The sequence below is a fragment of the Callionymus lyra genome, chromosome 8 (assembly GCF_982586985.1).
Source record: "Callionymus lyra chromosome 8, fCalLyr1.hap1.1, whole genome shotgun sequence".
Taxonomy (NCBI): domain Eukaryota; kingdom Metazoa; phylum Chordata; class Actinopteri; order Syngnathiformes; family Callionymidae; genus Callionymus; species Callionymus lyra.
In genome coordinates, this window is record NC_141825.1 from 1,372,014 (window position 1) to 1,382,700 (window position 10,687).

The following is a 10,687-nucleotide window of genomic DNA, read 5'->3' on the forward strand; positions in this document are numbered from 1 at the left end:
CATGAGACGGGCGCCGTCATAAAGAGTGGGGACCAGAAGAAGAGGCGACAGTAGCTCAGCTCGAGCCCGGGGAGCAGGCATGCATTCCGGGGACACACAGCCGCTCCTCGCCGAGGACATCCAGGAGGATTCAGATGCAGAGCAAGGTGAAGAAGTCCTGCCAATGTTGCTCACTTTTCTCTACTTTCTCGATCATTAACTAACATGATTCATCTTTATTTGTTTTCAAAAAGCAGGTCGTTCTCGTTGTTTTTCCTCAACTAATTACTTTTAAAGGAAAAGTTTATTATTTTAATAGTAAACGTACACTATTTAAAAAAAAAAGTATTCCCATATCCTCATCCACATCATCAATTATAAAAGAATGCCATGCATTTATAATGCAGTAAGTCTTCTTAAATAACCCTTTGTTAAAATAATATGAGCATTGCTCAAAACTAAAGTAAATATGTTCCAAAAACAAATGACAATGGAGTTGCAGCAGGATGTTCCAAGTATACATTTCTCCAATTTCTCCAATTTCTCAGTGACAGACAACCTGATCGAGTCAAGAATCCAAATCCGTCCAATTTTATTTATATTCAAACCATATGTAATGCATAATAAGTAAGTTACTTTTTTAAATTATAAGGATGCGCCCAGGGAGGCGAAAGAACCCCCTTACACTTCAAAACAAGTCATGATAACAAAGGGAGATGTTCACAATTACAAATCCTTTTGCCAATTGAAAGAAGACATATGGCCAGTATACAATATATACCATTTTGTAATACATATGAACTAGAAAGGTTTCCAAACCATAGGCTTCTTTAAGCTCTTTCCTTTGCAATTTAGAGTTATTTGGTTTGCAATTCATATTTGCTGACACCATCTTCCATCAACATTCACAGCACATGTTTTGCTATGTCACTGTGCTTGCGGTGCTGCTTTGTTGACACATCTTTCTTTGAAAGTGATGCGTAAACCAAGATGACTGTGACTTGAATACTCCATAGAGATCAGATGGTGAGAGTTAAATGGCTCCTAACTAATGTTGCTAAGGTTGAGGCATCTGCCATAAATGTATAAAACATTTTACTCTTGTGATGTTTTATTTTCCTTTGTGTTTATAAAACATGGTTTATTTGTCCTCTTTATGGCTCTTTATTCAGGCCAAGTCATCTTTGACTCGGGTGAACGTTATGATGAGAGAACGCTGACGTTTGAAGAGGCGTTGGCGGAGGCAGGTAACGTGATGATCAGTCACTGTTTGATTTTGTTTGTGCCCTGTGGAATGATTCAACCATAATAAATTGCTATTGTTATGGCTTGTAGAAGTCCCTTTCCATGGTTTTGTGGCCCTCGCTAATTTTCGGCCGGACCAATTATCGGCGCAGATATTCGGCATTTTGAGGCATATCTACGGCCTTTTTGATAATCCGACAGCCGATAAGAGATCAATTTAAAACTGGGTTATTTTGGCTCTGATGCAGCAGCACCTCTCTGACTCCAGTCACTACTCGGTCTCCAACTTTGCCCCATGCGTCTATGATGTTTTAAAAAATATATGCTTAAAGTAGGGCTGCACGATTAATCGTTAAAAAATCACGATCTCATTTCCAAGTGACGACGATTGTTAAAAAAAAATTAAAAAAAATAAAAAGTACAGCATTTTGATCGGGGACAACACCTGCATAAAACACCTGCCTGTTATTCTCAATTTATCCAGAATCGTGCAGCCCTAGCTTAAAGCCATTTAAACAAAGTTAAGTGTTGACGTTTGTATTACTCAAAAAATTGATGCCAATACATTAACTTTTACTGAAAATGAATATCGGCTCCAAATATCGGTTACCGGCCTCCTTGACTACTAATAATCGGTATCGGCCCTGAAAAAAACATATCGGTCTATCTCTATAGTATATCATACTGATATTAAAATATCATTAAAGTATCCAAATAAAAAAATAGCATTTTAGATGCCTCAAGAAAAATATAGTAATCTTTATATACAAGTCATTAAATTCTAGTCATGATAGTATGTTGGCCTAAATACAACATATTGAACTGTTGGTGTAAAAAACGGTAAAAATTGGAATACCTTCTTATTCAATGCAAAAGTTTTTTCTGTTGTAAGAATGGCTAATAAAAGACCAAACGGCATATTAGGCACAAAAAGGTGACATTGAATTTATTACAAAGAGGACGAAGTTACTGTTACCAGCTTGCCTAATATAGAGTTAATGCAGACACACCAGGAACCTGTGGCGAGGGATGCAGACCATAACTGCATATGACTATAAGACCCGTCCTCAGACCTGCCACAGCTCCACCTCTCTGCAGAACCAGCTGAACGACTTCTTCGCTCGCTTTGAAGAAAACAACAGCACCCAGGGCCAGACTGTGCAGTCTCAGGCCAGAACCAGCAGGTTAAAGAACAGCTTCTTCCACCAGGCTGTCAGGAGACTCCACTCCCTCCCTGTCCTACCATCAAGCTCACCTCCTATTGCACTACCTGTGCCTTAACTTTGTTGTTAATATTCTTTTTATTGGTTAATTATTTAAGTATTGTTGATTATTTATTTTCATTTTTTTGATTATTTATTTTTATTCACTTATTTTCTTTAATGTCTTATTTAATATCCTTTCAACCGTCTTCATGTTTTGCATCGTGGGTCTGAGAGGACTACGAATTCATGTTTGCTGTATGTCTCGATACATGTATTTTTGACAATAAAATAACTTGAACAGTTACAACTAGTAACTAAGTCATAACTAGATAGTAACTGTTATTCAAAAGGATACAGAATACTAGGTAATATTTGAATTTTCCTCAGGTTTTGGACTTTTCCACTTCCTGCTGCTGTGTGTCTGTGGTTGGGCAAATGCGAGTGATGCCATTGAGATTCTTTGTATGTCCTTCCTACTTCCGACGGCGCGCTGTGACCTGAAGCTCAACTCATCTGAAATGGGCCTGCTGACCGCCAGTATCTTTCTGGGTAACTAGCTGAAACTCATGCATGCTGCTATTGTGAACCAGTTGCGTGTTGCTGTGTTTGCAATGAGAAGTTAATATGTTAATACGTTCATCTGAGCTTGACCTTTGTATCCTTTAAATTATTTTCCTTTGGGCAAGCAGAGTCCATTAAAGAAACCATACCAAAGAAGAACTAATTACTTTGGTCTTTGGGCCCCTACGCTACTCCATTATCTATATATGTCAGACCTGTTAACCTCTGCCCCCCTTATCAAAGTGAACAGCTTTGGGGTCAGCATGAGATAAGTAAAAAAGCTGTTTACTGGGAAGGTGTTTTGAAGTAATTTCTCAAAAGACATTTAGAATTCTTTGTATAGACAAAGCCTGTACAATGCTTGCATATTCACAGCAACGAAAATACAGCACCCTTCATAATTATTGGCACCACTGTTGATATGTTCTTTGGCTTCTAATACATTTTTCTTCCTAGTTATGTAGGACCACAATGAAAAAAGATGAAAACCTTAATTTCAAGTGCATTTATTCAGCGAGGAAAGAAATTTCACATTGAAAAAATAATGTTTTTTATTTCGGATCACGTGTGCCGCAGTTATTAGCACTTCTGTGGTTATACTTTCTACAACCCCTTTGCCCACAAAAGCATTGTTGGCATCTAGATAGAACCTGCTGGTTGTGTTGGAGACTTTGTGACCTCACAATGTTACCATAGATACACTGATTACTTTAGTAAACTACTTTAGTAATAATAGAAACATTATTTATAAGTGAGGGATTTTTTTTTCCTTCTTCAAATTAACTTTAGTTAAGGTTAATCTTTTTTTCTACAGGGATGATGGTTGGTGGCTATGTGTGGGGGTATATGGCAGATCAAAAGGGACGCTGCAATGTGTTGCTGGTCTCTCTGACTGTAAATGGGCTCTTTGGAGGTCTGTCTAGCTTTGCTCCATGGTTCTGGCTGTTCCTGCTGCTGCGGTTCATCAGTGGTGTTGGGTGAGAGCACGTCTACGAGTCTATGCGTCTATTTTTTAGATTAGATTAGTTTAGATAGACTTAATTAATCCCTCTGGAGATCGCCTTTGGGGAAACTCGATTTCCAGTTCAAAGCAGAAGTTTCATAAAAGCAAAAACAAGAATAAGGCTCAAATAAAAAGAACAAAGTGCAGAGAGACAACAAAGGGCAAATATAAAGAGCGTAAGTCAAAGGGGAAACTTAAAATAAATTAAAAGAATCTTAATATTAACATACAATACATCATCCCTTCACTCTGCTCTTGCCTCCAAACTCCCAATAACTCCCAAAGAGTTCTAAAGTCTAATAGCATGAGGAATGCATGAGTCCCTGAGTCTATTAGTGTTGCATCTTGGGAGTTGCATACGTGCACTTCATCTGCTTCTCTGCTCACTGATAATGATGACTGTCATCTATCTATGTGATTGCAAACCGGGGGCTTCAGTGTTTTGTATCAAATTGTACAACATTCTATTCTTAATTGAAACAAAAAGCCTCTCATAATTTTAAATTAATTCTAATGATTCCTAGTAGTAGTTGTAATAAATCAAGAGACCATATGTAGTAATGGTAAAAACAAATCATGTTATCTCCAATAAAAGTTAATTAAATCTAACGACTGTTTTAATAAATCTGGTACCCGTTTATATGAAATGGCTCTTATTCTTAAACTGTACATCATACAGTAGTATGTTCCGAGTGATGCCCAAATTGCTTTAAAGTAGTGGGTCAGAGACAGCGTTTTCATATTGCTAAAGTACTAAGAGACTTTTGATTTTCCCGGAAAAAATGAAACGGGAGTTATAATAGAGCCTTTACATGTTTTTGTAACCATTGTGTCATCACAGTCTCTGGGTCAAGGTATGCATTTCTGGCTTTCAGAAATGCATACAAATACCACAGTGATGGAAGTTGTTCACCTGGACCCAGAAGCAACACAAGGGATACCTCAAATACATTTTGGGAAACCAGATCACCTTGATCCAAAGATTACACAAGGGGTTTAGGTCTCAATTTTAAACTAAGTAAAATAGAAAAGAAGAAAACAACTGAATAATAAAAAAAAAATAAAAAAATAAAAGGAGATGCTTAATGACACTGGTGTTTAACAAAGATTTGACTCTAACAATAAATAAACACTAAACTGACGTTATTAGAGGAGGTAACCATGTAGTTTTTATAATGATTCTATGTTTTTGCTGTTCAGTTCTGGTACTGACATCAACTTTAACAGTAGGCAGGATATTTATTTTTCCATTATAAAACCTTCATTTGTCACTTAACCCTTTTTGTTCATTTTACGGATGAGCTTGTTGAACTTTATGTGTGCTTCCCCTACAGAGTGGGCGGCTCTGTACCGGTCATCTTCTCCTACTTCTCTGAGTTTATGCCACGAAAGAGAAGGGGAGCAATGATCAGCGCTCTTGCCACCTTCTGGATGGCAGGGAACATTGTAGCAGCAGGTGATGAGCTGCTTGTGTTCTGAATGAAAATGCTTTAGTCATCTTATTTTATCTAAAGACATTTTTATTCGTGCAGGCTTTTCCTTCATTTTTTGGAATTCCTGTGTTGTTCTTGGTGTTATCTTGACCTTTTAAGTATATATTTTATTGAGTATTGTTTTGATTGTTAAGCACTTTGTGACCCTGGTCTATTAAGACACACATTCCACTTTAATGGGTATATTAATAAACCAGATTTTTCTTTGATCTCACTGTCCACTTTAAGAGTACTGTTAATGCAGGAAGTCAGTCGATCAAATTACTTTAAATGCTTCAGTGCAATATACAAAACAAAACACTATAAGCAAATGTAATGTAGCCAGACTGAGTATCCTCTTAACTTAAAATGTTGGTCTGTTAATGCATTAGATATTGGACTGCAATAGGCGTCTGTTAAATCTCCAGTGTGTTACTTTAAAGACTTTTGTGAAAAATCTTCCAGAATAAGCATGTTATTTAGCCGAAGTAATTTCACTTTTCCAGAAAATCGTTGATGCTGAATGAGTTGTATTGTCTTCTCTCCAGGGCTGGCCTGGTTGGTGATTCCTAGAACTTGGGCTCATTTTAACATATTAGGCTGGACTTTTCAGAGCTGGAGGCTGTTTGTGGTGTTCTGCTCGGTCCCAAGTCTCAGCTCTGCTGTGATCTTCAAGCTGCTGTTGCCTGAGAGTCCTAAGTTCCTAATGGAGGTACAGGAGTGACTCCTTCTGTCCATGAGCGAGACATATGACGTGTGATCAGAAATTTCCCTGAGAGTGTCATCTAAAAGGGATCAATAAAGTGCAGTCTAAGTGATCACCCCTGCCTCCCCTGTTCGTAGATGGGACGAGAAAAAGATGCAATCCAGGTCTTCAGTTTGATGTATAGGATCAACATGGGCAGCAATGGAAAAACTTTTCCGGTGCGTATGAGCAGTATTAGAAATATTCACTTCAAAGTCTTTACTAAACTCATTAAGTCGGAATGCTCGATTTTAGGAAATGTCTCTTGGATAAAATACAATTTTGCTTAATATATAAGATAACCATTTGCTGGAATTTGTCAATGAAGTCATCTGAAGAACTCAACTTTTTCCTGAAAGAAAGGGTCTCAAATGTGAACTGAAGTTTGGCCCTTATCTCTCCAGCAGAAATCCAGATTGTCCGTCACCAAGCAACAGCGGAGAGATGATACAAACGCCTCACTTGGAGAAACACTCCCCATCATTTTGAAAAAGGTACTTTAACACTGAGGCTTTAAGAAGACTGACTTTTCCAATGAGCAGAGAAAATTGAAAATCTCTAGCAAAGGGACCACAAGACACTTTAACTCAGGATTTTCATGGACAAAACAAAGCCCCAAACAATATATCTGTTATGTCTGCAACATGAAGTCATGATTGTTTATTTTGACCGCATAATAATCTCTAGCACATGTTCCTATTGGATATTAAACTCAATAAAACTCATAAAGTAGGTGTGTTTTTAAGATATAATGATAGAATATACACAATGAGAGTTAAATGCATGTACAGTATTTATATTTTTAATTATGGTGTAAGGGTGACTCTTTCCTCAGGTTTTTAATGGCTCTTCTGTTGATCTGTGCAGGGTTTTAAGCCGATTCAGCAGATGTTCAAAGGTCCCCTCAAATCCAAGAGCATCATCATGTTCATTGTCTTCTACTGCATATCCTTTGGGTGAGAGTTTTTTTCTTTTTCACAACAAAAGAGATGCTATTAAATTCTGCCTCTACACGTTTTCATTTCCAACCTAGTATGTGTCTGAATGATTTCAAAGAAGAAATCAAATGTGTTTTTCTACAGTATATATATGTATAGATATATGTGGGATTTTACAAAGAGAATTAACTGATTTAATTATGCAGTATTTTGATAAGGAAAGGCTTAGGAAACTCTGGCAAACAATCACATATTCCAGTAACAATCACGTTTTATTACAAGTGATCAATGTGGCCACCACATGCACCAGTCCTTCAAGACTTGAATCATCATTTCACGATCCACTGAGTTGGTCTTTGAGGTTAGTGGGTAGAGGTTGAAGATGAATGTGATCTTTTGAAAATAGCCAACAGGGCTGTGCTTCATCTTGTATAAAAAATGAAGTCATACGTATCTGCTCTCATTGAAGCGAAGAGTCATTTTTGAGGATCTGAACGTTGGCAAGACGAATAAGGCAACTTCAGTACCTGTTTGGCAGCCATCAAAAAAAAAAATCCTCTTTTAAATGGTCCCTAACTCGTTTCATGAGAATGCTCGAGAACCCACCGATTGCATCATGAAGCAGAAGAGTTTCCTGCAGATGTTAAATGATTGCAGCCACCTCAGAAAGTACAGTCTACTCTGTATTTTCTTATACACATTGTCTGTGTTGCAAATTCATGTGCGTGTGTTTGTCTTACCTATAATGGGATCACAACCTCAAGTACATTGTATGCTTAACACTAGCCGTTATCCAGACGGTCCGATCATTTGCAGTAGATGGTAACTATTCAGTGACATAGAGGGGTTGGACTCAATGCCGTTCTGGCAAACCAAATGCGTTGTGGGGGTCCGCTGGCAAGGTCCTGCTTCATCTCCCACCTCTCGGAAGACTTGTAAAAGGGTAACAAGTAGGAAGGAGACTTACTATGGAGAAAAGAGGGGTGATCAGAACAGGAAATCGTCAGGATACTAAGTTTGCTGCTGCAGTGATGCATAAGTGATATGAATGAACTGTTTGTGTACAGCTACTATGGACTCTGGATGTGGTTTCCTGAGCTCTTCGCCAGGATGGAGGATGGTAGCTCCCCCTGTACTGGTGGGGTACACCCGTCTCCTCAGCAAAATCAGAGCTGTTACCCAGTTAAGACCGAAGGTGATTAAGGTAGTGTGTGTGTGTCTGTTGAATTGAGCCCTTTAAAAAAAGCTGAGCTAGCAATATGTTGGACGAGTGACCAAGACCCACACAAATATCCCTGTGACGTCCGAACCTCCTAATAATGGACCTGTCATATGACGCTGGTCCTGACAACATGAAACCCCACTCTAAAACTAACAAAAAGACTACTCTTCCTAGGAGGTGGATTTGTGTGTTCTGGATGTTTTTATTTGTTTGTAATTATTGAGTAAAATACAGATTCTCATGGTGTTGTTGAGATGACTGATGGAAAAAGTAGATAACTGCATGTTTTGTGTGGGTCTTCAGTGTACAAAGAAAGCTTCATTGTGGCTGCATCGAACCTTCCTGGCAACATCTTTACTATTCTGCTGATGGACACCTGTGGAGGAAAGATGCTGCTCGGTGAGTCGCATCGCTGACATATGTTCGGTTCGGTGATGTGATGTTGTAAGAATAGTGGTTGAATTGTTTTACCTTTTTAGGTATATTTTCTCACTAACTGAGTTTAACAAGTGCATAACTACATGTATTTTGTGTGTAGCTGGCAGTCTGCTGGTTTCCAGTCTGAGTGTGTTCCTCATCTATGTGGTTAAGACCAAAACTCAGAGTCTGCTGCTGTCCTGTGTCTTCAGTGGTGTGTCCGTCATAGCCTGGAATGCACTAGATGTTCTAGCTCCAGAACTCTACCCAACACATCTGCGGTAGGTCACACATTATTTCTCCTTTATTTCCCCTCTTTTCCATTCTATACATTAGCTCTACATGTCTTTGTCAATGTGACAATTTTCTTGTGTCAATGTGTTTATGAAGTGATTGATCCAATGACAGCCAATCTTTTTCAAATAATCAGTTTGAACTAGTATTCAGTAAAAATCAACAATGCATTATTTTATTAGTCTGTTGTTCCCTCGCAGCTCTTCCTCCTTGGGTGTCTTCACTGGTGTGGGAAGAGTTGCAGCCATCACTGGGAACATTGTGTTTGGGACTCTGGTGGACAGAAACTGTGCAGTGCCGGTGTTGCTGGTTTCCGGTCTGCTGCTGATAGGAGGAGTGGTGGCGATGTTCCTGCCACAGACTCGACAAACGGAGCTCAGCTGATCCAGAGAGAAGCTCAGGACTCATCGTTGTCCAAGAGGTCTCCTCTTTCCACAGCTGAAGACACTCAGTTCCTGAGCCTTGAGGACGTTCAGATTGTTGTGGACTTCCAGTGGTTCTCCGCTCACCAGCTTTAGATCATTTTCAAAAGATCCTTTTTGATCACTTTTGTTCTATTTATTCTTGTTTTTTCTGTGAAAATCATCACCAAGACACTAAGTCATTCCAAAGTTGTTTTTTTAATTGCTTTTCATAGCTACGCAAATGCTCCAATTGTTCTTAAGAAAAGAAGATTTTGTTGTCAGCTATCTAAAGATTTAGTTTGTATTTAATTAGTTGATTTATATACTTCAGTGCATATAATGGTCTTTGGGACGTAAAAGGTTTTTTATATGTTGAAAGAAGTATTTCCAACTTCTCTTACTAACGTTTGTTTTAAATTCTTGTTCGACAAGTGCCACATGGTGAGATTATTAAGTTACTGCTGTTTTCATTTTATTCTGCTCCAAAACGTAGTCATGCTCGGGTGTTTACTAGACGTTGCTGAGCATTGCTCAGCTCTATCTATCTAACCCTTAATAATGTCAATTCCTCGGAAGCTAAGGATTGATAGAAAAACTCATGACAATCAATCAAACAAAGTGTCTTAAAAATGATTCATTATCAGGAATTGTTAGAACTGTGTGAGCTATTAGAAGTTAAAGAAAAATGTTTCCCTATAGTACATTCACTACTCTTACTGCAGTCTCTGCCTGTCGTGTGGTGTCTGTTCTTATAACACTTTGAAATCTCTAAATCAGAAACAAGATCTCAGAGGAAATCGTAAACTATAGCATACACCCCAGTTTTAAAATGGGCCACTCCTCCACAGGAGCGCCCCCCACTGCATATGTATTCCTGGAAGCCATAGTAAAAACTATGCTAAAATAATTTACAATGGTTAAATTCGGGTTGATGCGTCATGTTATTATTTTATTTATTTATTTACTTATTATACTTTAAAATACTGGAAGTCCGGAACCTGCTGTCCCTGGTGCTAGAAATATATTGTCCCAGGAAGGAACTTAATTAAGGTTGTTCTTAATTAACTTGTGCTCTCTATAAACTTCACCATTGTGCCGACTGAAACCTTATTACGTCACTTGCAAGTTGAGTATGAGAGAAATGATGTATGATTGTTACTTGATTGTATCATCGAAAATAAATATTTATACAAAAATGGAAA

At 38.2% G+C, this 10,687-nt stretch overlaps 1 protein-coding gene across 2 annotated transcripts; it reads left to right on the forward strand.

The window, feature by feature from the left end:
* The first annotated feature begins 7 nt into the window (after positions 1–7).
* Positions 8–10,685, forward strand: sv2 (synaptic vesicle glycoprotein 2). Of its 2 annotated transcripts, none has more exons than XM_087798005.1 (13): positions 8–146; positions 1,152–1,226; positions 2,817–2,978; positions 3,805–3,967; positions 5,328–5,449; positions 6,014–6,177; positions 6,309–6,389; positions 6,615–6,704; positions 7,078–7,166; positions 8,216–8,343; positions 8,674–8,769; positions 8,909–9,068; positions 9,282–10,685. In XM_087798005.1, the coding sequence occupies exons 1-13, from the start codon at positions 80–82 to the stop codon at positions 9,463–9,465; spliced, it is 1,581 nt and encodes a 526-aa protein (XP_087654131.1). In that variant the 5' UTR covers positions 8–79; the 3' UTR covers positions 9,466–10,685. The 2 variants fall into 2 exon arrangements, with proteins under 2 accessions (XP_087654131.1, XP_087654132.1); XM_087798006.1 differs by having other exon boundaries at positions 6,618–6,704.
* The last annotated feature ends 2 nt before the right edge of the window (positions 10,686–10,687 follow it).